At 35.8% G+C, this 26,500-nt stretch overlaps 1 protein-coding gene and 1 non-coding gene across 2 annotated transcripts in view; both read left to right on the forward strand.

Annotated features, from left to right (window-relative positions):
• The window catches only part of TOPAZ1 (testis and ovary specific TOPAZ 1), a 42,769-nt gene extending 16,269 nt beyond the window's left edge, over window positions 1-26,500 (forward strand). The window contains 13 exon segments of the mRNA XM_036432025.2: window positions 779-904; window positions 1,256-1,319; window positions 4,148-4,299; window positions 4,502-4,594; window positions 5,686-5,801; window positions 8,126-8,192; window positions 10,626-10,800; window positions 11,485-11,585; window positions 13,720-13,885; window positions 20,830-20,991; window positions 22,371-22,574; window positions 23,022-23,205; window positions 26,224-26,500. Of these exon segments, the coding sequence (XP_036287918.1) occupies window positions 779-904; window positions 1,256-1,319; window positions 4,148-4,299; window positions 4,502-4,594; window positions 5,686-5,801; window positions 8,126-8,192; window positions 10,626-10,800; window positions 11,485-11,585; window positions 13,720-13,885; window positions 20,830-20,991; window positions 22,371-22,574; window positions 23,022-23,205; window positions 26,224-26,443 (1,830 nt within the window). The 3' untranslated portion in view covers window positions 26,444-26,500.
• On the forward strand, window positions 12,410-12,516 carry LOC118715839. The gene has a single exon (XR_004986983.1). It is a non-coding gene; the product is annotated as a U6 spliceosomal RNA (small nuclear RNA).

Raw genomic sequence — 26,500 nt, forward strand, 5'->3', positions numbered from 1 at the left:
GGAGCGTACAGAGGCAACTGATCAATGTTTCTCTCTCACACTTATGTATATGTGTGTTTCTCCCTCTCTTCCTTCCATCTCTCTAAACATGTTCTCAGTGAAGGTTAAAAATAATAATCCTATAAAGCACATACTTTGGGCCTTTCTGGTTGTATTTCCCTATCATTTTTTAATCAGTTCCAGACATTGTATGGATTTTGAATTGGGGTGGTAGTAAGAGGCAGAAAATTTGTCATGATTCAGAAGATATTCACAAATAGCATAAGAGGTCAAAAGCAGAAGAGGGTGTGAATATCCAAAACAAAAAATACAGGATAAGTATTTCCTGTGATGAAGGGGATAGTGGTATAGAGCAATTTATAGAAATTTGTCATAGATATTACTGTCATTTGACTTTTTTCTGTTCATCTGAAAACTAAAGGAAATTTGGTTCTAATAAATACATTTGGAATATGATGCATCTCATAATAGAATTAACTTTTTCTGAAAGCCAAAGGGGTAAGGTACACAAGAAGAGGGAATATGTAAGCTTTTTAAGAGATATAAAGTAAAGCACTAACTTTGATGAATATTTTACACTAAAGGAAATTGCAAAACTTTAGACGACTCTAATTGATTTTTCATAATTTTTGAAATGTAAATTGAAACTTTTATCAAGTCAGCAAGCAATTTGTCTTCATACTGTTTTGTGTATTATTTCTGATTGCTTCAGATGTTTTCTCACTTGACTATAGTATTTCATATTTAACACAGAAAGGGAATTTGTTTTCTTTTCTAGGTGTTTCAGAAGTCCCTAGGGTTAATGATACCCAATAGATATTGCAAATTTCATTTTAACACATTACGTGGCTGTGAGCGATCACAGTGCAAGTTTGCTCACGTGCCTGAGCAAGGGGATGAAAAGGTAAAATATGTAAAGTCTGGTCAATGTTTTATCTTTGAGTGAATAAATAGTTAATTTTTAAATGACCAAAATAAGGCTTATTATAGTGTTCAAGGATTTTCCTCCCTTCTGTAGTTGCTTATAATTTTGACTCTGTTTCCTTGACTCTTTCTTTGATAGAGATTCTCTAATTACTGTTTTTGTAATTAATTCAGCATGAATTTCAGATCTGAATTAACCTAACGTCAGTTTCTTTATCCTATTGCTGTAAGTTCACTTTAAACAAATGGAATAAGCATAAAGATAGGATTGAAATTTGTATAGTTTTTATGAAATATCAAAAGGTAATTTTACATTTTTCATGACTTACAGGTTTGCATGGATGTGTTTAAAAAATATATAAGCATCAATGAGCTGTGTTTGCTACAACGTGCAGGTATGAGACAATGGAATGATTACTGTAAATGCATTAATGTATTTCAAACAATGTGCTATTGTATCTTATAGTTTGAAAGTAGTTTAGTACTTTTAAGGATGAAAACCAAGTGCCTTGGAATAGTTCTGTTGGACTTAGAATTAAAAATAAGTCTCCTGGCTGGGTGGTTCAGTTGTTGGAACATTATCCTGTATACCAAATGGTTGCAGGTTTGTTTCCCAGTCAGGACACATACCTATGTTGAGGGTTTGATCCCCAGTCAGGGAATGTACGGGGGAAGCAACCAGTCTACGTTTCTCTCTCATATAGATGTTTCTCTCTGTCTCACCATTCTTTTCTAAAAAATCAATAAAAACATATTCTTGGGTGAAAATCCTGTATATCTTATATACTAGTAATAAAAGCCTAATATGCAAATTATCCCCTCCACTGGTCGTTAGACCAGGAGTTTGACCAGGCGACTGAGAGTTTGAGCGCTCACTATGACGTACGCTGACCATCAGGGGGTGATGTGGAACATGGCGGGTGTTGGCAACATGCTATGACCTCTCACCAGCTACCTGGGGATAGGGGTGACGGGGATGAAGGTGCAGTGAGAATGTGGGGGTGTCCACCAAGCTCACTCACTTTTCCCTGCTTCCTCCACCGGGATGCCAGGGCTCACACAGTGGGGAAGCCCCTGCATTCAGGTGCTGGGCGCCCATGAGGAGCCCACCCTGCACCCACGCAGCATCTTCCAGGTGAGCCAGGCTGCAGCCACCAGGACCACAGGGGCCAGTCAGGCTCCTCCTGGGTTCGAGCAGAAGCCAGTCTGGGAGGCCGGCTGGGAGAGGGTGCTCTGCCACTCGGCTTCTGTGCAGCACCATTGGGCAGCCCATGCTGCACTCCAGCCCATGGCGTCCAGCCACACTCACCGCATCTCCGTGTAGGGACTCAGGCGCCATGACTCAGGTGGAGAGGGGCACAGGGACCGAGGGACCCAGGTGCTACACAGTGCCCAGAGATCAGTTGGGACCTGCCCTTTCACACCAGACACTCACACTTAGATCACCGGCCAGGCCTAGGGGCAGCACCACACACTAATTTCATGCACCAGGCCTCTAGTTTAAAAATAAAAGGAGAAACTATATTAACATTTTAATAATTTTAATTTTAAAGTATTTAATGTCAAAAAAGGAGGGATGCATGTCAATTAGTGGAGTAAAACACAAGCTAACAAAATCTTTGAAACTACTGACATACCTTCCTTTTTAAATATCTGCAGTTTATTAAGTTATAGTAGCAGACATTGAATTTCCCATATCTGTGATCTGCTTCTTATATGCCTTATTTTCCGGCATATAAGACGCCCCCCTAATTTAAGTTAAAACATAGGTTTAGGCCTATATTCGCTGTGTAAGACTATCCCCCACTTCAAAGAAAAGACTTACTTTGCCATCAAGATCTGCAGGTAATTTTTGTGCAATTTTGGTCTTTTGCCGTCGATTTTCGGTTGACTTTTTTTCATTTCAAAAGTCGTCTTATACGCCGGAAAATACGGTAGGCAACTACATAGATACTGCAAAGTGAATAGCCAGAAGAATTTTTCTGTATGTGTCAGGAAAAAAACATTGTAGTATATAAAGAAACTTTGGAATAAAGCTGAATCTACACTAATAAAAGAGAAATATGCAAATTGATTGTACCACTGCACCACCCACCAGCCAATCAGGTGTGAGTATGCAAATTAACTCAAAAAGTTGGAGCGAAGACTGAAGAAGCTTGGCTTCTCCGCTGCAGCCAGAGCAAAGGCCTGGGTCCTTGGTGCCAGAGAAAAACTGGTGCTGGCAGGCAGAGGAAGGAAGGCATATTGCATGAATCTTCGTGCAACAGGCCTCTAATATTATCATAATGTATTAGTACTATGTATTAATACATTTTTAGTACAATGTTCATAATCATAAGATGGAATAAAAAATATCATCAGGGTCAACATGTTGATGGGTTTAAAACAACAAGAAGGGGTATATGTCAAAATATAGTCTGCATCCATCCCCAAATTTTATAGTTTCTCATACATTACCAGGCCATTGCCTAAAGACTCCCTAGGAGTGAGACTTCCTGGGAGTTCATATTGAGACCATGATGTATGAGATAGTTTGGACCTATTTTCTGTGGATAGCACATGAGTTAGTTTTCAATCTAGTTCCTAACATGGCTGGTTGACTTCAAATGTCATTGTCATTAGCTTTTGCTTTAAATTACAATAGAACCTCATTTTTTTTTAACTTAATTTATTCCAAAAAGCTATTGGAAAACTGACTATTTTTTTCCATTAGAAATAATCAATTTAATTAATCCATTCCAGACTCCCAAATGGTTTCCTGTTTTATCCTTTCTTATATACAGTACATGTGTAATGTACTGTTTAATCTCTAAATAAACACTTCAAAAACAAAAAGGACATGAAATTTTAACAAAAAGAAAGGAAATGTTAAAAATGAAACAGTAACAAAAGCAAAAAAAAAAAAAAAATATTCACAGCACAATAGTGGTAAACTGACCCATACTCACCCATTCTCTCCTTTGTCCCCGGAGATGCATGACTTATTGTACAGGCATCAGCATGAAAGGATTGTCAGGTTGAGAAGTGAACTTTTTGAGATGGGGGACATTAAAGAATCGAGGTTTGACTGTATTTCCATTAAATATTTCTGATACTGGAAATGTATCTTTTAAGAAAATGAATTTCTACTACTCAATCTTTAAAAATATAAGAATTGTCCAATTTAGGAAAACTGAATATCTTAAAAGTAGCAAATGACTTTAATATATTTTTTTATTGTCAGTAATCATGTTTACAGAGTACTACAGAAAGTTTCCTCCTGGTATACACTTTGATTTACAAGTGCTAAATGACTTCCTGAATTCTTTACTCAAGCATTGCTTATTAAAAGAAGTATTTCAGGTATTGAACCTCAGCATAATGGTTAACATGCTGGTAAGTAACCTGAAAATATATAATTTTTAATAATTTAATTCCTCTATTTTAGTTCTTGTTTATAGAATTTAACAGTTATAATTTCCACATTTGTTGAATACTTCCTAGAAAACACTTGTGTTTTTTCAGCATAAATTGAAACACTTTAAATGTACTGAAAGAAGACATGGGAATAAGTGTAATTTTTTTTTGTTTTATCCAGCCTGCTCTGAAAATATTATTAGAAATATTTGAGTATGTGGCAACCATGAAATTAAGGAGTGCTGTACCTGCTTTAATTGGTATCTTTTGCAAGGTATGATTTTATTTTATCTCTTTTATTCTCTGGTAGTGAATAATCAATTAAAAGAAAATTATTTAGAAAGTATGATTATTTTTTTAAAAAAATGATTTCTACTTACACAATTAAACTGCCTTTTCACATTTTTAATGCCAAAGAACTTTATTTTTAGAAATGTTTCTTTTCTCCCAAAATAGGGTTTATAAACAGACTCCAGTGACTGACAGGCCTTCCCTTTAAATAAGTAGTTCCCAGCACTTCAGGTGACTTCTTTCTGATTCATAAACTATCCTCATATCTACACCTTAAGGATGATTATAGAAAAATTTCCTCTTACAAAAAATTTAAGGTCATTTCTAATAAAAATAAATGTATAAGTAAATATACAAATAGAAAATCATGACCAAAACAAAGAAAGTAAATAGAAAATGGTGGCTAGGAATTAATTTCATATTTGGCATCAACAACAAAATTATGGTTCTCTAAAAATATATTAAAATTTTTACTTTTGTTGAATACTTCCTTGTATTTGATACTGCCCTGCCATCCATTTCTGAATAGGCCTAATAGCCAGAAAACCCCTCATTTTCTTTGGGAAGCATTGGAACTACTCTAGCAGATGAACGAATATTTCAGTGAATATCTCTAGTTCCACATTACAAAACTTGACTTGACAGAATTACTTGCCCGGAAAATGTTTTAACCAGAAATTACTAATCACCTCTAGGAGTTGTAGAAAACCTTAGTATACTTCTACAGTCAGGGATAAGGTGTACATCAGTGCTTTACTACAAGTGGAATGCACACCAAATAAGGGGTAAAGTGACAAAATTGTTGAGATAACTTGGAGAACAAGAGAATATTCAACTTTAAAGTTCAAATCAGTTTTCTTTTTGCTTTAAATTTTTGAAGTCAGGTGTCTTATTATGGTTCCAAAGTATTTGAAGAAAGTATGGTTTCAATTTTTTAAGGAGTGTTAATCCTACTTGTCTGTTTCACTTTTCCCATCACTCTTAGTTGTTTCACACACTTTGATTTTCAACACTTTCATATTTTTACAAGGACTATGATAAAGCTAAAAATATTTTTTTTCCTCTTTTCTTCAGCTTGTTGAAGCTGGGATGTTGCTTGACCCAGAACACTTTAGCTATATTGTTAAACTCTTACACCAAGTACAAGCTCCCCAACAAGAAATAACTGCAGTTCTAGAAATGAAATCTAGGTAAGAAAAATCATTATAATTAAGGTGTGAGCGTGCGTGTGCGTGTGCGTGTGTGTGTGTGTGTGTGTGTGTGTAGAATTTAAAAGATGAAGGCAAAGCACTTATTACCATTTACATGTGCAAACATCTAGTTGCCCAGTGTATGCCTTAAGCCTTTCTCCCATCTCTTGTTCATGTCTTAGTTATTGTCATTAGTCAAGCTGCCTCTAGCCAGCTCTCCTGGCCAGCATCACCAGATCATTTTCAGTACCTGATTTCATCTCACTGCCTGATACATTAAGTGTAAAAGAAATCTCTCTTATTCTCTGGTTCACAACCACTTATTGTGCTCTCATATATGTATATAAATTACCTTAATTCTTTTTTCTCTTTCACTCTTGTCATGTAAGCTAAGTAAAATATTTTAATGCCTCTCTTCCATTCCTTTTCTCACTGCTTACTTTTCCTGTCCAACTTATGGCCTTCCAAAGCCCTTTAAAAAAAACTATGATAATTATAAGAGTAGTACCATAATATATCTATATTGAGTAAAAGAAAGGCCATTAGTATTTTTTTAATTATTAAACTGTACACACATAGAGAATAGCCTACCAATTATGTTATTCTACCCCTGAGCTAGAGGCTCATTGCAGCCAGGTCTTGAAAATCAATCAATTCATAGAGAAATTCATCACTTTTTATAAATGCAAAGTACTCCATTGTGTGGATATATGATAAGTAATGGGTATTTCAGTTCTCTCCAATTTGTTGTAATAAAAATAGCACTTGATTTATTGATGGTAGCCATTCTCTCTGGTGTTTAGTGACATTGAGCATTTTTTATAGGTATTGCAACACTTATTTTAATGGTACCTTTTTCTTTCTCTTTTTTCTTCTTTTCCTCTTTGCAATTGCTAAAGGGTGCTTCTCCTTTTCATTTTTGTCTTTTTGTCCTTTCCCAAAAGCTATGCATTTCAAATTGCCTTCTTTAAATCATATAAACTTTTTAAGTTCCTTCTGTGTGGTTTGTGTTCTACTTACCCATACACTTTTTTTTCCATCATTTTTTTTCAATTTTAAAGTATTTTTATTTTCTCCGCCCCCCCCCCCAGAAATCCCATTCCCTCCCCAGCCTTAGCCAGCCATTAATCCACTTTATGTCCCTATAGATTTGGCATATTATGGCATTTTATATAAATGAAGTCATACAACAGATGGCCCTTTGTGACTGGCTTTCTTTGCTTAACATAATGTGTTCAGGGTTTATCCATGTGCATTTATCACTAAATTCATCTCTTATAATTAAAAATATAAAAGATAATAATTCAGTTCTTATAATTGCTGAATAGTATTCTATTGTGTGGATACATGACAGATTTTTAAAATTTTCTTCGTGGGTCAGTTTCATTTGTTATCCAATTTATTGGCGTTCAGTTACTCATAGTATTCTCTTACATTCCTTTAACTTCTGTAAGCTCAGTAGTAATTTCCCCTATTTCATTTTTGATTGACTTAAAGATAGGTGCTACTGAGCTTTAAACTTAGTGTGGATTTAGTCTTTGTAGTAGTTTATATATATATATATATATATATATATATATATATATATATATATATATATATATATATTTGTTATTGACTCTTAGAGAGATAGGAAGGGAAGAGCAATAGATAGAAGCATCAATGAGAGAGAAACATTAATTGTCTGCCTCACATATGCCCCCCACTGGTGACTGAGCCCACAATTGGGGCAGTGCCCTGACTGGGAATCAAACCAGTGACCTTTGGCTCAGGTGTGGACACTCAATCACTGAACCACACCAGCCAGGCTGTAGTGGTATTTTTTTTTTTAATCAATGTTAGAACCCTCTGGTATTTCCATTTTTTATTCTCCCCACAGGTGTGTTGTTGTTTTTCAGTTTTGGTTTTGGTTTTGGTTTTTTGCATTGTTTTTATTTTGGTTTGACTTTGCTTGTAGAGCAGTGAAAGTGGAATGGGAACAATAGAGATCAAGGGCATCAAGTGCTGTGATTTAATGTTTTTTTCTCTTTTTATTCACAATTATTTTGAATCTTTGGCATTCTGACTTCCAAGTTAGGCTTAAGGTATGGTTTTGTGTGGGATATCCTTTGTCCTTATTGTTGCCCATTGTTTGAGGAGAAAATAGTGTGATGTAGATATTTATGCAGTAGACATTTTTTTAGCTCTAAAGAATTTTTATAGTATATTAATGCATTTTTTTCCAGTCTCTTAGATATAAACTGTAAAATAAGTCAATTATGAGCAATAGTGATTTTTGGAGGGACAAATGGCACTTTAATTAACACTTTCTTTTATTGTTAAAGGTTACAAATGAGGCAATTTAAAAATAACTGGACCTGTGATTTAGATTTAGCCTTGAATGAAATAAAGGTATGACACTTATTTTTTAAATAAATTGCTGGGATCATTGCTCAGAAACTTTGAATAGTAAACCCATTTTAGGAAATGTTTTAGAAATGTGACTGTTATACAGAGAAAAAATGATCAAGGAAAAGAAAGTTTTAATTTTTTTTTAAGACTTTGAAAGGCAAACATAAGTTCTAGAATTGTAGACTATCCAGAAAGTAATTCTGGAGATAATTAGTTTCAAAATTAACTTATGTTAAGATGTAATAATCTAGAGCTTAGCCTTTATTTTATTTTTTTTATTTTTTTATTTATAGAGAAAGAGGAAAGAAGAAACATTGATTTGTTGTTTCACTTATTTATGCATTCATTGGTGTTTTTTAATCCTCAAAGATATGATTTACTGACTTTTAGAGAGAGGGGAATAGGGAGAGATAGAGAGGGATAGAGAGAGAGAAACATTGATGTGAGAGAGAAATATTGACTGATTGCCTCCCATGCACTCCCCGACCAGGGACTGAGCCCCCAACCAAATTATGTGCCCTGACAGGAATCTAACAACATCTTTTGATATATGGGACAATGCTCCAACCAACTGAGCTACCTTCCAGCATTTGTTGGTTGATTTTTATATGTGCCCTGACTGGAGATCGAACCTGCAACCATGGTTTATCAGGACGATTCTCTAACCAACTAAACTACCTGACCAGAGCTTAAAGCTTAGCCTTTAATTCTTATCAATGGCAGACTCATTCAATGCACAAGCAAGTTGGCTTACTTGTCATGATCCATGGATGGCTACAGTATGTAAAATGACGGGAAAGCCCAGATCAGCATGCACTCACCAAGCATTCTATATAATAAAAGACTTATATGCTAAGTGTCCAGTTGTCCGGTCATTCATTCAACCAATCAAAGCATAATATGCTAATGATATGTTAAGACCATTCAACTACTCGCTATGATGTGCACTGACCACCAGGAGGCAGACAGTTGACCAGTTGACCAGTCACTATGATATACACTGACCACGAGGGAGCAGATACTCTGACTAATAGGTTAGCTTGCGGCTGGGGTCCTGCCAATCGGGCCTGAGCAAGATGGGCCAGACATGCCCTATACCCCTCCTGGGCTGGCCAACCTCCCGTGTCCCTCCCTGGCCCTGATCGTGCACTGGTGGGATCCCTTGGCCTAGTCTGTGCCTTCTTGCAATCCAGGACCCCTTTGGGATGTCAAAAGAGCCAGTTTCGGCATAAAAGGCTAATATGCAAATAGACCAAACAGTGGAATGACTGGTCCCTATGATGCACACTGACCACCAGAGGGCATATGCTGCCCCCTGGTAGTCAGTGCACTCGCACAGGGAGAGCGCCATTCAGCCAGAAGCCAAGGTCACAGCTGGCGAACGTGCCACCACAGCAGCACTAAGGGTGTCTGACTGACGGCTTAGGCCCACTCCCTGCACCATGCCTCTAGTTTTGGGGGGATTTTTGAATATATTTTATTGATTTGTGACAGAGAGTTAGAAACATTGATGAGAGAAAAACATCGATCAGCTGCCTCCTGCACACCTCCTACTAGGGATGTGCTCTCAACCCAGGTACATGTCCTTGACAGGAATCGAACCTGGGACCCTTGAGTCTGAAGGCCGACGCTCTATCCACTGAGCCAAACCTGTCAGAGTTCAAGTTTTAGAGTATAAGAAATAGAGGGCTTTAAGGATTATTTTACTTTTTAAGATAATTTTTGTACTCATCTAGTACTTGTTGGTCTAGTATTAGTATTTATATCCTTGAAATAATTGTTTGTTGGTGTGGAAAACTATTTCTTAGTTTTTAATAGAAAATAATAGTAAGATAGTAAATTTACTATCTCCAAAATTTACTTTGGAGCCCCCTTTTGTAAAAGAAATCCCATAAAATATATCTCCACTGTCTAGTTCAATTTTAAGGGTGATATCATTAAATACATTAGGAACTTGATAATTGAATTCTAATTTCCATCTAGAATTTATAAAGACTCTACAATAGCTGAAGCCGGTTTGGCTCAGTGGTAGAGCGTCAGTCTGCGGACTGAAAGGTCCCAGGTTCGATTCCGGTTGAGGGCATGTACATTGGTTGCTGGCACATCCCCGGTAGGGGGTATGCAGGAGGCAGCTGGTCGATGTTTCTCTCTCATCGACGTTTCTAGCTCTCTATCTCTCTCCCTTCCTCCTCTCTGTAAAAATATCAATAAAATATATTTCAAAATAAAGAAAAAAAAGACTCTGCAATAGTTAGAAAAGCTATACAGTAGCATGTTATTAATGTTGTAACACCTGTCAGTAACTTTCTAAGATTTGCAGAGATTAAGTCCTATTAATTTCTATACATTTAGTGCCTGTGTATGCCTACTGCATAATATGTTTGCATAAATAACAGCTTTCTTTTTCTGTTTTGTTTTTAATAATTCTAATAGTATTGTAAGGAAAAAGGTGACTGGACCAAATTGGGAAATTTATACCTTCAGGTAAAAATGGACTGTGAAAAATTTGTAGATTTCCAGAGATTTTGTACTTGTGTTGCTGAAACACTAACAAAAGGCTATAAAGAAGAGAGACCAAATGTTCCATTTTGTGAATTTGCTCAAACAGGTAAATGTCGCTGTTTTGGTAAGTCTTTTGCGTTAGGGTAATGTAATGTTCGTAATAGGAATGTAAAGCTCTTAATGTTTTCCATGTTGAGAATAAGTTAATATTGCAGGTTTCAGATACTTTTTCTGTTTATAAATTTTTCCATCTATGTATTGTTAAGCTAGGTTAATGATATAAGGTTAAAAATTGTTGTCTTAATATCAGATGTTTCATGTTCTTATTTTTCTTTTTATTCAGATTGGTAAAACTGTTGTTTGCAAATTATATTGGAGCACCTGAATTTTTAAATCATTAAAATTGTTACAGTCTTCACTATTACAAGTCACCAAAATTCATAGATTTTTGAAATTTTATTTTTACATGAACTCTTCACTGCTATATTCTTTATCAGAGGCCGGCAAACTTTTTCTGAAAAGAACCAGATAGTAAATATTTCAGTCTTTGCTCACATCACATACGATCTACGCCACTTTTTTTTTTTCTTTTCAAAAAACCTTTTAAAAATTAAAGAATTCTTAGTTCACAGGCTATATCTGAAAACAGGCCACAGGCCAGATTTGGACTGTGGCTATAGTTTGCCAACACCTGGTGTTTGTGTTCATTTCATTAATTTCATATTAACTTGCCTTTTCCATTTTTAAGTGACTATACCACTTTCTTCCATATGCCTTCTTTGTGTTTCAGTTAGCAAAGATCCACAAAATAGTGAAGTAGATAAAACTTTGCTGGGAAGAATCGGAATCAGTGCTATATACTTCTATCACAAGCTGTTGCAGTGGGCCAAGGTACTTTCTTAAATTTTTGTTTTGGCTTGGTATTAATAAAGTGTTAGTTTCAAATTTTTGAACAGAATATAGGGTAAGTTAGGAATTTGCTAATAATCATCACAAGTGACTAAATGACTCCCAGACCAGTAAGTGAATTATTAAATGCTATATTAGGCAAATATGGAAAGAAGATGGCATCAGACTGACTGCTATGAAGAATTTCAATGTAGGATACACTTAGGAAGCTGTGCTATATATTTTTATTTGAAGCAACTTTCAATTCAGAATTTATTTCCTTAGCTCCTGAGTAACATTGTAATTTTGCAAGAGTTCAAGACACCTTTTTAAAGATAAACCCAGGATACTTGCAATTAATAGAACTCCTTAAAAATCACCTCCTAGAATGCTCTGGAATACTATATTCTGTATATCTTGATGTCTGCCTTTGAGGTTTAGCTCACCATAAAAGTGGTCTAGTAATTCCCGACCATGCTATACTAGCATTCTTTAGATTTCCCTGAGAAGTGGTGGGTAGGATTATATATTTAGTAAACTTAGTAGAAGATAAGGAAATCCAAAATGAGGAGTAAGTGCTGAGGGGTGGAGCAACATATAGAGAGTGGGACAGTTGAGAGTATGCTCACTATTGCATCAACTATTAATATGTATCTTTTATTACCTTCTTCTTGTAAAATGGTTATTTCAAAAGTGAATGAGTTCAATGACATTTAAGTACATGGTCACTTATACACATACAAAATTCATGAGCTTTTTAAAATTAAAAACAGCAGAATCATTGTAGAAGGTCCTCAGTCTCTAAAGTCTCCAAGAGGTTTAGTACTGTGCTTGCTTCTGCAGCACATATACTAAAATTGGAATGATACAGAGAAGATTAGCACGGCCCTGAGGAAAGGATGACATGCAAATATGAGAAGAATTCCATATTATAATATTAAAAAAAAAAAAGGTTTAGTACTCTTTGTATAGTAGGCCTCGGATGGGCAGAATATACCTTGTCCCAGGCCTCACAACCTAGTTTAAGCTTGATCTTAGCATTAATATCTTGGACATTTAATGCTTGAGAAATTAAGGACTACCTAACAAAAAGACAGTTTTTAAAAACACAGATTGATTTTGCTCAGGTTTTAATTTTAATAGGCTATTATTCTTAAGAGGCTGGTGAATTTCTATTTTAATTAAAATTTTTCACTATCTTATGTAGAACAGATATTCTAGCTTAGTGGTTTTTTTAATGAAACATAGCTTTTTGAACATAGAAGTAAAATCATTGAAATTAAACTGAAGCAGCTAACTCTTAAAAGTGCACTATTTATATTGTCAAATTGAAAGTATATTAACATTATAATATACATCTGACTCAAAATAGTGTAACATAATATAAAACAAGGGTCTGCAAACTAAGGGCCAAGTCTGGCCCACAGCCTGTTTTTGTACATCTTGAGAGCTAAGAGTGTTTTTTACATTTTTAAAGAGTTAGACATTAAAAACAATAACCAAAGAAAATGTACAACTGATTAGATGTGACCTGCAAAGCTTAAATTATTTACTATCTGACTGTAGAAAGTTTGCTGACCCCTAATATAAAATAATATATGTCCCATTTCTGATGTGCGGACTAGAGATAATCTTTATGTAGTCTACGTGAAGTAATCTGTTCAAAGAAACAGTTTTCAGCCAATCTTATCCTTTTTTTTTCTCACTATCTTTATCTAAATTTGATAATAAATTGTCTTCATTTTCTCTTCGTCTCCCTCCTGGACCTCAGGATGATCAACAGAAAAAAGTGCAAAAACTTATCATTAGTAATTTTCCACAGCGAGGCATGGAATCCTTGTGCTGAGTAAAATCTTTAGGGGTAGCACAATGTATAAAACATATGAAGGGAGAACTGCCGAAAGGGGTCCCAGGGTAGGTGAGGGTAATATGAGCAAAGCCCTGCTTGCTTTCCTTCTCCTTCCACCCTCGTGGCTGGGCAGGAAGGGATTTAAGTAGAATCTTGGAGCAGTTTGAGAACTGTCTGTCTAGAATGATGATTCAAATTGGATATTGGATTTCTCTATAATCAGTGTGGCTTTTTATTTCTGTAATACGCTAAATGATTGATACTCAGTGCTCTTTATTTTTAATCTAGGGAAGGAAGGTCTTAGATATGCTCTATGAATTGAAAATACATTTTACAAGTTTAAAAGGACTTACAGGGCCTGAGAAGTTAGCGTCAAGATGTCAAATTGTAAATATTGCAGTAGAAATTTTTCTAAAAAGTGGAAGCATAGATGGTGCCATGTGGGTATTAAGAGGTAAGTTCTAATATATGCAAACATAAAATATTTTGTGTTATGTAAATTCTTGTCTGTATAATGAATTACCTTAAGTCAGCTATTTTCAACCTTTTTCATCTCATGGCAAACTAATTACTAAAATTTTGAAGCACACCAAAAAATATATTTTTTGCTGATCTGACAAAAAAATGTATAATTTTATTTCATTCACAACAGATGGCTATTGTTGTGTTTGCTCAAAAAAAAGTTGTCATTTTTTATTTGACAATGTAAGGGGGAAAAGGTCAGTACCCCTGACTAAATAGTCAGGTATTGCATATTTTTTAAATTTTTGAGTCACACTGAATGAAAATCACTGCTTTTATTCGGTATTGAATTGTAGGTGATAATTTGGTCTAAACCCTAGTGTTCATGTGGGTAGGAAAGGTACTTGTATAAGATGAAAGGAGAAAGTTAACCTAGCTTTAAAGAATAAATTGTATGAAACTTTGTTGAAAAGCTAGTTCTTATGTTCTTGTAGGCACCATACTAAATTCTTTACCTTGATTATCTCAGTTAATCTTCACAGAAACCCTGTGAGTTTGGAATTATTACAATTACCATTTAATTGATTAAAAATATGTTGTAAGAGCGTCAGCCTGTGGACTGAAGGATCCTGGGTTCGATTCTGGCCAAGGGCACATACCTGGGTTGCAGGCTTGATCCCCAGTAGGGGACATGCAGGAGACAGATAATCAGTGATTCTCTCTCATCATTGATGTTTCTATATCTCCCTTCCTCTCTGAAATCAATAAAGATACATATTTTTTTAAATGTTGCCCTGACCGGTTTGGCTCAGTGGATAGAGCATCAGCCTGCAAACTCAAAGGTCCAAGGTTCTATTCTGGTCAAGGGCATGTACTTTGGTTGCAGGCACATACCCAGTGGGGAGTGTGCAGGAGGCAGTTGATTTGATATTTCTCATCAATGTTTCTAGCTCTCTATCCTTATCCCTTTCTCTCTGTAGAAATTTAATAAAATATATCTTTTTTTTAAATGTTGTCAGAGACATGAAGCAACTGTCCCAAATGGCATAAGAGTAGAGGCCAGATTCAAACCCAGACAACCCAGGTTTGGAGCCTGCAATCTGCATAAATCCTATATTTGCATGTGCAAGCAAACATGACTTCCAGTGAAGATAAGCAGAGCTTGCTTTCCCTGGTAAATTAATCCACCCAGCAGAAATTAAAATGAAATTAAGCCAACAAAAGCAACTTACAGTTTGTTTGGTAGTAATAGTTGCACAGCATGGTTTCTAATGGTAACTCTAGCTACTTAGACATCTGGTAGATTTTATTTTATAAAATGGGATAATGATGCCTTAGCTGGTTTGGCTCCGTGAATAGAGCATCAGCCTGCGGACTGAAGGGCCCCGAGTTTGATTCCAGTCAAAGGTATGAATCTTGGTTGCAGACTTCTTCCTGGCCTGGCACATGTAGGAGGCAACTAATTGATATGCTTCTCTCACATCGATATTTCTCTCTCTTTCTCTTCCACTCTAAAATCAATGGAATAAAATCCTTGGTTGAATATTTTAAAATGTAAAAGAAATAATAATAATAATGAAGAGACCTCTAGAATTCAGGTGGGAAGATGGGATATATGCACAAGTAAAGCAAATAGATAACCTTTACACTAACTCACAAACAAATACTGGCACATATAATATTCATATTGGTGGTTCAGTGCCGAGAGTGGAATGCAGATGTCATGGAATACAGACGTCATGAGTAGACTTCATGATCAAAAGCTTGTTGGAAAAGGTTTTCTTCAGCTTAATAAACCTAGCCAGTGAGGTTTGCTAAGTGGGGAAGAGTAAGTTATAAAAACAGAAATTAGAGAAATGCAAGAGCTTGCAAGCTCTGTTAAAAAGAAGAAATGTGGCAAGAAATGGAAAGATTAAAATAGTTGATAAAAATGGGCTTGGGTCATTCCATGATAGGAAATTTCAGCCTGAAAGTTTCTGGCACAACTAGTTTTTCTCAAACAAGAGAATGAGGGAAAGTTTGTGGTAGAGATGTGGAGTGGTCTGAGGAGATTTTAAATTTTTACTTTGATGTTTCAATTTTGAGATTATCTTTAAATTTTTTATAAGTTTAAGTACAAGATGCTCTTTTGCAATGAGCATTTTAATTGAAAGTCATTTTCATATGTAGAATATTCTTGCTTCAAAAAAGGAGCCCACAGCAGTATGCTAAGTTCTTCCCAGAATTTTTTTTGTCTTAAAAGGGTTCTGCAGGGAACAGGCCCTTCTCAAGAAAGAAATACAAATGGCTGGCCGGGACCGGTTTGGCTCAGTGGATAGAGCACATGTGTCAAAAACACAAGGCCCGCGGGCCAAATCCGTCCGCCAGGCCTTGCAATGTGGCCCGAACCGCGCTGTCATCACTGCACTCCGCTGCGTTTCCATCACAATGACAGTTTATGACTGTTCAGTAAACCATTCGGCCCGCGATTTAGGCTGGATTTTAGATTTTGGCCCCTTCTCTGATTGAGTTCGACACTCCTAGGACAGAGCGTCAGCCTGCGGACTGAAAGGTCCCAGGTTCGATTCCGGTCAAGGGCATGTACCTTGGTTGCGGGCACATCCCCAGTAGGGGGTGTGCAAGAGGCAGCTGATCGATGATTCTCTCTCATCGATGTTTCTAAGTCTCTATCCCTCTCTCTTCCTCTCTGTGAAAAATCAATAAAATATATATTTTTTTAAAAGAACTACAAATGGCTGAATCTCACTTGTAGTAAGACTTAGAAGTATACATTGAAATAACAGAACACCTGTCAGTCTAGCAAAGAGCAGAGTTTGATGATTTGCTTTTTGTGAGTGCATATAGAAACTGGCATTCACATGCATTGTTTAGGAGCTTTTTGGCAAAATATCCATCAAAATTGAAAATGCATATAGGGATAGTTTATATTTAAAAGTAAACATTATTTTAAAAGTAAATCAACCAACATGTTCTCATCATAAGTAATATTAGGTCTAGTAATAATTAATGTCGTTTTCTAATACTTTTTTTAAATCGAATTTATTTAAACAATACAACAAAATTTAATCAACAATATAGTTGCCGTTGTTTTCTACTACTTGTGCCCAACGCTCAGGAAGCATTTTAATCCCTCTGTTGTAAAATTCTTGTGATTTTGATGCAAAAAATTCGGTCAATGCATTTTTGAGGCATTCTTCATTATTAAATTTTTTTCCAAGAAGAAAGTTTTGCAAAGAACGAAACAAATGGTAATCGGAAGGGGCAATATCAGGAGAATATGCATATTGAGGGAGAACTTCCCATTCCAACTGGCGCAGTTTTTCAGCAGTGATTCTTGCAGTATGCGGTCGTGCGTTATCGTGGTGAAGAATTACGCCCTTCCGATTAATCAGCGTGGGTTCTTTTTCTCTTAAAGCTTGGGCTAACCTTTCCAATTGGGCACTATACACTGCACTTGTAATGGTTTGGTTAGATGGTAAAAGTTCATAATGAAGAATTCCTTTAAAATTCCACCAAACACACAACATCACTTTTTTCGCATGCAAGTCAGGTTTTGGCGTGGGTTGCAGAGCCTCATTTTTGTCCAACCATTGAGGCCGCCTTTTCAGATTAACATACAGCACCCATTCTTCATCTCCGGTAACTATTTGCTCTAAAAACGGCAAATGGTTTTGACGAGAGAGGAGCAAACTGCAAATTGTGACTCTTTGATTACGGTTGTTGTCGGTCAACTCATGAGGAACCCATTTTCCAAACTTTTGGACTTTGCCCAGTGCACGCAATTGATTGGAAATTGTTTTTTGTGAACAATTTAAAGTTGTCGCAAGCTCTTGTTGGGTAATTGGAAGATTTTGCACCAAAAGAGCTTGAAGAGCTTCTTGATCAAAATTGGACACACGGCCTCGACCACTCTTGTCATCTAACGAAAAATTTCCCTCGCGAAATTTCTCAAACCAACGCTGGCATTTTCTGGCGCTAACTGCATCTTGACCAAGAGCACTACAGATGTTTTTTGCAGCCTCACTTGCTTTTCTTCCTAATTGGAACTCGTAAAGCATGCAGTGCCGAATATGCTCTTCATCCGCCATCTTCTTAGCCCTAGTTTTGCAACAAAAACCAAACCAAACACAAACTTTTTCAAGCAAAACTTGTTAATTGTACTTCACACGTTCTGTAGATACCACGTGTTTGAAGGTTATATCAATACAAGTCAACGCCAAGCAAGATTTTAAACGAATGTTTTAAAACGACATTATTACTAGACCCGATAATATATTATATGAAATCACTGGTTTAATTTGATTTTTATATTTAATGTGATCCTTTTATTTTTAGAATTTGTATAATACACAAATAAATTATTAAAGTTACAGTGTAACATCTAAAATTAGCTCATGATGTATATATCACATGATGTACAATATATATCACACTTAGGAAAAGTTATGATTTTTTTTTGTATTTTTGTTTTCTTTTGCCCAACTGACATTTTCTGTTTAACATAAACTGCTTTTTAAATCTTTAATAGTTTTTATATCATGCTTTAGGCAGTTCTTGGCTACCTCAAAATTATATATTCATCCATATGGTTTTCAAATTTTTTTATTGTTACTTTTAAATTTTGATATGAGGTGGGAACCTAACTTTATCTCTTTTCTCCAAATGTTTCAAATCATTCTTTACTCACTTATTTGAAATGTTGCTTTTGTCATATACTAGAGGCCTGGTGCACAAATTTATGCACAGGTGGGGTCACTTGGCCTGGCCAGCGATAGGGGCTGATCAGGGCGAGGAAGGTTGGCTGGGAGGAGGGACCAGGGGAGGTTGGCTGGGGGAGGGTTCTTGGGAGGTTGGCTGTGAAAGCACACTGACCACCAAGGAGCAGGTCCTGAATTGAGTGTCTGCCCCTTAATAATCAGAACACATCATAGCGACTATTCAGTCTAATTAGCATATTATGCTTTGATTACTATAGATTATTATAGATTAGAATCTTATATCTGCTTGTGTCAGTTTCTGTACTTCTCTCCCAGAGATCTCATTTTCTATGCTAGCACCATATTCTTCTTAGTTAATATAGCTTTCGAATAGGTAATAATATTTATCTTTTCCATACTACTTTTTCATCACTTTATAATGTTCTTTATTATTCATAAATGAGTGAGATCATGTGGTATTTTTCTTTCATTGACTGGCTTATTTCACTTAACATAATGTTTTCCAGTTCCATCCAGGTTGCTGCAAATGGTAAGAATTCCTTCTTTTTTATGGCAACATAGTATTCCATTGTATGGATATACCGTAGTTTCTGATCCAGTCATCTGTTGATAGGCACCTAGGCTGTTTCCAAATCTTAGCTATTATAAATTATGCTGCTCTGAACATAGGGGTGCATATATCTTTTTCCATACTATTTTTTACTATTCTCAACTGTTTTACCTTTGGGATGTATTGAATCAGTTTTGTTTAAAATTTGGTCAGGTTTATAATAAATGTATACATTTAGAGAATAGATATGTTTTATTGTTTTGGGGTTTTTTAATATTTTTATTAATTTCAGAGAGGAAAGGAGAAGGAGAGATAGAAATATCAATGATGAGAAAGAATCATTGATCGGCTGCCAATATCCTGCATGCTCCACACTAGAGATCAACCCCACAGTCTCAGCATGTGCCCTTGATGGAATCAAAATAGGCTGACGCTCTATTCACTGAGCCAAACCAGTTAGGGCAAGAATGGATATGTTTGGATATCTCTCACCTCTTTCCCTCCCTCCCCCCAATTACAGTATTCACCGTAGTATAGTTATTTGCTTGTCTCACGGACTAACCTGGAAATTCGTTCAATGCAGACTGTCTTAATAGTCTTTCATTCTCAGTGCCTACATTCATGGTATTGACTAAATATGCATATGTTGGAAGGTAAGTGGATCAAGAATATCTATTATAGAAAATTTGATTGCCTTTACTCAGATTTTTAGACAAATGGAAATATTTCCCAACTATGGAACACAGGAAAACATGAGGATTAATGCAGTAAGAACTTTCGTCACCATAAAACTAGTATTAAGTACACCATAAACTGGCTTTTATTCTTGAGAATATGTTGTTATAAATGTTCTTATAAAATTGGCATAAAAGTATGTTGATAAAGTTGTGAACTGATTGAATTAAGCTTATTAATTTCCAAATGACTTTCCAACTATTGGTTGGAACATTAGACTTTGCTATAAAACAATAAACTGATTCAGATTTTTTATATACCTACACAATTTGGTAAGATTTCAAAATGAATCTCCTAAAATATATATTAGTCTTTCAAAAATGCATTATTCTACCTTAACAATAAACAATGAGTACTAAATAAACAATGCAATTTTTATGAAAAGAAGACCATAATATATTTTTTGTGTCATATATCCATCAGATCTAAGAAAAAATAAGGAACTTCAGCATTATAGGTGATAATCTCTTTTTTTAAGTTGTGTGATGGGCACCTAAGAGTTCATTTTATTTAACTTACATATGTTAGACATTCTTCTATACTTATCAAATATTTTATGATAAAAATTATCTTTAAATTGGGAGGAAAAGCTGTTCCCCAAGAATAGCAAAACTAATTATGTATTCTTTATTATAAAATTTTTGAAGTTAACACAAATATTATTTTACATTATTACAAGTATGTTATGTGAATATTTTTGTCCTATAAAAAATAAACATTAACTTCTGAATCAATAACTGATTAGTATATTAAGAAAATAAAGAATTAAAACATAAGTATACATGTTCCTAATAAATTTGAGCCACGATTATCTTTTTTGAGTACACATATTTTAGTTTTGTCACTTTCCAAAAGGTAAAAACATTAGTTGTGATTGTAAGTGTAATTTTTCATAGTGTAAATAAAGTGTTAGTACTTTTTTCTTTTTTAAAGAGTCAGACTGGATAATCGATTCACAATGGCCTTGTGATAGACTGGATATACTCAATCGACACAATCTGCTCTGTACAATCGCACATGAAATCTTAGCCAAGAGCCTTTACAGACAGACATTTGAAGTTTTGCAAAATTTACCAGGTTTTCATAATTTTCAAGGTATGTTTTTTACAAGTCCAGCTTAATTATATCTTGCACATCTGATATTTAACTGTTAATAAGAAACAGTTCTCCACTTCATTAAGTTTTATATTCCAGCATATATTTTTAGTTGTTTTGTGTAAAATCTGTTTTCTGCAAATTGAATATGCTTTCCTGATGGTTTTAAAAAAGAAAAGCAGCCCTAACCAGTTTAGCTCAGTGGCTAGAGCGTCAGCCTGGGGACTAAATGGTCCCAGGTTTGATTCCAGTCAAGGACATGTACCTCAGTTGTGGGCACATCCCCAGTAGGGGGTGTGCAGGAAGCAGCTGATCGATGTTACTATCGCTCTCCCTTCCTCTCTGTTAAAAAAAAAAAATCAATGAAATATATTTTTTAAAAGAATAGCAGAAATGCTTATCTCTAAGGAGTTAGCAGATCATCATTCCCCTTTCCCTACCTCTGTCAAGTGTCCCCAGCAAGCTTTTCATCTTATAATAATTCATTGCATTGGAATAATGAATACTTTTTTCTTTTATTATTTAACAAATATGGACTTGATTTCTATTACCTTATAACATAGGTAAACATGGAATAAGTAGAGGAAATTAAGCAGATGACAAGTTCAAAGAAAGAGAGTACCAATGTGGGCAGTGGCAGGTGGTGCTCTTGAATTCTAAAGCTCAGATCATGCATGCACGGGAAGAGGGAGTCCAGGAATGACAGCATTTAATGAAAATGTTAACTTGAGGGCCTCCCCTTAGTGCTTCATCAATCAAAGTTGGTGTTTTAGGAGAGCTCCTCTGGTGGTTATGATTAGGAAGAGACTAAAGGTAATGATATTAATTTTCTAGTGAGGTCTGGACACTAAAAGATCCTAAAGTGATTGAAGACCTGGATTCTAGGTTATAGATTGAATTAACTGAATATAGGGAATAAGAGACTTGGAAATCTCCAAAGTGACTTCACTTTCTTCTAAGTGAAGAATAGAAAGGAATAGAATTATCCAACAAGAATTTTCTTTTATTTGAAAGTGAATATTTCTAAGGGGATGATTTATTTTTACTCACGATAAATATATGAGGTCTAAACTATAGAGAGAATGCAAACCATGCAATCATCTATCTGAGACACAGCTGATGGGGTCATAGAGGTGTTCAGGCAGCTTCTGAAATCATTGTCATGCTTCCTTTCATATTCTTCATTGTAAAATAAATTAACAGTTTGCTTTGGTTGAGTGCTTTTTTGTTACTTAGAGAGTATGTAAGATGATTGCTTTGAGTGACTGGCTCCTAAAATGCAAAGAGGAACAAAGGAAAAAGGAAAGTATTAGTAAAAGGGAGAAGTTTGAGAGGCTAAAATAGCTCCATTTTATTGTATCTTTTTTTTTTCTTTTCAGAAATTGTGGAGGTCTCACAGTACAGCCTTCTTTTTAATAAACTTCTAGATGCCTGTGTAGAAAGCAATAGTCTTGGTATTTCATCCTCCGTAGCAGAATTCATGATTTCAAAGAGTATCCCTATTGATTTTTCCTCTCTTAGAAGATTAATTACTTCTTTAGGAAGGAGTTGTTTATGGCTCAAAGCCAGAACACACTACAAAAGTAAGTTGTGTTTTTAAACAATGTTTTTATATATATATTGTTTTTTACTTTGATTTTCTAACCTTGAATCCTTATACAATATTTACTACCAGACATTCAAATATTACAAAGAGCAGATGATACACATTCAAAGACAGTGGTCCAAGTAGCTATTCTGGTTTTTTAGTTATTCTGAAATTATGTTGTGTTGACTATAGCTTCAAATATATGGATGTCATGATGAGCCTCAAAAGTCATTTTTCAGAGTTTTTTAAACATTTCTCACTTCATACTTAATGTTTGAAAACGCTGTACAAAGCTTCATTTTAAATGTACCAGGATAAGATCACTACCATATAATTTGTGAGATAAATCTGCTTCTAATGTAAAGTTATTCTATACTATAAGTAATTATCACCTATAATTACTTTACCTATAGTAAAGTTTGATCTATTATTTGATTTTCAGGTGCTCTTTCATTGAGTTGCTATCCACCATTAGAGGGAAATTTATACCGAAAACTTCTACGGATTCCTTCTTACTTATCTGAGGTTGAAATGCTTTTAGCTATTGAAATCTTCATAGTATCCAATGCTAGTAATATTCAGAGTCCTGGTACTCCTACCCAGATTCTGCAGATAGTTTTGAAAAGGTTGGTTGATCTAACTTATAGTTGCATCCTGAAAGCAAATCGTGACTTCCTACATATTCCCTAGGATATAAATGATTTATATATTTATATAATTGTGTAGTGTATTATATATTATTCACAAACTGTGGTAACATTTAAATTAAAAAAGAATGTGACCTATTTGGGACTTAAAACCAAAGCATTCAATAAAAACATTAACAACTTCAGAGATGCTGTAAATGGTTCAAGAGATGAGTCCTCTTTAGGTATCAATCTTTTTCATGTCTTTGTAGTTTTTAGATGGCTAAGTTATTTATCTTTTTGGTCAACACAAAGATCTAAAAGGGAAATATTTAATAGTTTATTAGATTCAATTAGCCTTGTTTCTATATTTTAAAATGTTATAAATGCATAAATAGTATTGTGTAACTATTGAACCAGACTAGTATTCCTTCAAGTAATTTTGTTCAAAATCCCAGAATTTAGGCTTATACCATTTCTTGTCAGTCTTACCCAGGAAACTTGTAATATGAAGATCTCATGGGACTCCTCTTTTAGAGCTGACAAGAATTTTGCTTCAGTTTATTGGTGTCACAACCAGATCCTCAGATTGAATATTCTTTCAGCTATCACTGTGTATAAATTATCCCAAAACTTAGTGGCTTAAAACAGCAAATATTATTTTAGTTTCTATGGGTCAGGAATTTTGGAGTAGCTTAAGCAGGATGATTCTGGCTCCGGGTCTGTCACGGAGTCAGGATGTGATCAGGAGCTGCAGTCACCCACCTGATGGCTTGCCTGGGGCCAGAGCACCCGTTCCCTAGATGGCTCGCTCATGGGGCTGTTTGTTGGCAGGAAGCCTCAGTTCCTTGCCACATAGGCCCTTCCGTAAGTCCCTTGAGTATCTTCATGACATAACAGCTAACTGCTCTCAGAGTGAGCAATCCAGGAGAGAAAAGGCAAGAAAGAAGCTGTGTTTTCTATGATCTATGTCAAGAACTCTGAAGACTGAGATTTTACCGTATTTGCAGGCTACAAACTGTTTCATGGACTCTAGCATGACACCAGACTCCCGGGTTGGAAACAGAGGACTTTTACTACTTCTAGTACAGCAAGCAGCATGGTTATCTGCCTATCTGTATCTCTTTCTCTTGTCCCCCAGGCCCACAGATGGGCCCAGAGGCTACCTGCACATGCAGGTTTTATTATAGCAGAGGAATCCTGAACTTAGAAAACCCAAATCATAGGTAATAAGCATGCCGCTTCTCTGCTCTGCCTGAAAGGCTGTAACAAACCTGCCCTTTGCTCCAGAAGGAGAAACTCTTCCCCCTTCCCCTCCCACAAGACTGTTCATTATATAAACATCATTGAAATCCAGAAGAAGCGGTAGTCAGTGTTTCCCCTCTCAAAACTTCGGGAAATGCAAGGGACCCGTGGAAAATTATTATTTAACGACCTAGTGTCCAGAGTTGTACAGTGTCATGTCTGCTTTATTCTATTTGTGATAAGCATTTCATCTCGCCCATACGTAAAACAAATTAGGAAATAATTTTAGGGCCATTTTTGTTGTTGGCACTATTAACAAGTGTTCCCATCCCCCTCCCCGCCTTAGCCCACCTCCACTCAGCCCCCACTCCCCTACCCTCTGGCCATCACCACACTGGCATTGTGTCTGTGTGTCATGCATATATGTTGTGGCTAATCCCTTCACCTTCTTTCACCCAGTGCCTCTCCCCTCTGACAGCTGTCATTCTGTTCCATGTACCCATACCTCTTTCTGTTTTGTTCAACAGTTGATTAGGGCTAGGGCCATCTTCTTTTTTAAACCAACTAAAATTGGTGGTGGTTTTTCTTCGTTTTAGCTCTGTACTTTTCTGAGGGCTTCCTTATTTTCCCTGTGCACTGCAGTGGCTGAGGCATCGGGCTCCCCATCATCCTGAGGATGTAGTTTTCTCATAGCTTCTCATTCTCCGCACATATGCAGCCTCTGTACTCATTGTTGGATTTTAGGGATATTTGTGATCCATCTTTGATTTTGTCCAAGCCAATATTCTCTTATCATACAGAGCCCCATCTTGTTACAAACCTCTATAAGAAATGAATTTTATCCTTAAACTGCACCCAGTCGGCACATGCCAAATCTACCAGGTTCTAGGCACTAATTCTTAAGAAGGCACTAGAAAGCTCTTGACCAGTCTTTCCTCTCTGTGACCCTTGGGGTTCCTGTTCCTCACTACCACCACTCTGTGGACCACTGTGCGTTAATCAGGTAGGCTCATTCTGGAGCCTTGCTGCTGGACCCTATAGTTGCCAAGAGCAGGATGTAGCAAACACAAAGAAAAAGTGATGCTTGCTATAACAACCACATCTCTATTTTAAATACTTCCCACTCCCTATCCCTAGCGGGAAAAGCTGTTAGGTATGAATTTTATGAAATTTGGAGACTAGTAGAAAAGTTTTTTGAAAAATAAATTTTAGCAATTTGTGAAGTACCTTAAATCAGGGCTGAAGAAAAAATAACCAGAAATTTAATAAAGGAACACTATAATTTCTGTTACCAAATGCTACCAAACATGTATAGTATGTTTACAGTAAAATAGGCAGTGTCAAGGTAAAACATGTCAGTAACTCCAAACCTGATTAAATTCAATATTATTAATTTTTAACTTTGAAGATTGAGGTTATTAGCAGTGTGCTAGATCGGTGTTTTTCAGATCACGATTGTAGCCCATTTGTGTGGTGTAATCAGGGGGTTGCAATCACATAATTAAAATTGAGACTATAGAAAATAGAGTACATTGTCGTAAGGATGAATCTTGTTTGCTGAAACTTTTCCATTTTTATGTATGAGGATGTCTTACTGGGTTCCAACACAAAACATCTTTATCATGTCATCGTCTGGTCAAAACACTTTGAAAGCCACTGGTAGAAGAATTAGTAAAAAGTCTGCCATGACTAGTAATAATAAATGTAAATATCTTGAAGAAACTATCTTGCTTCCTTTCAAGTTTCTGACTCTGTGAGGTCTTTGCTTTATAGATGTGAAGAAAACAAGTCTCGGAGCAAGGATGATTATCAAGCTGCAGTGGAAAGATTAATGATGGCTGTTCGTTTATCAGACCCAAAGCTATTCATTAAGCACATGACGGTCAATGTTAATAAGGAGCAGGTTTATAGTTTGGAGCATTGTTCTGCCCTGAAATGGTTGAAAGAGAACATGAAGTGGGCTGGAAAGGTTTGGCTTTTCAATAACCATTAGTTAATACTTTATTTTCTAAGTTCAAGTAATCGTTGTTGAAAATAAAAGGCAATAAAA

Source organism: Pipistrellus kuhlii, unplaced genomic scaffold, assembly GCF_014108245.1.
Source record: "Pipistrellus kuhlii isolate mPipKuh1 unplaced genomic scaffold, mPipKuh1.p scaffold_m20_p_11, whole genome shotgun sequence".
In the NCBI taxonomy this organism is placed as follows: Eukaryota; Metazoa; Chordata; class Mammalia; order Chiroptera; family Vespertilionidae; genus Pipistrellus; species Pipistrellus kuhlii.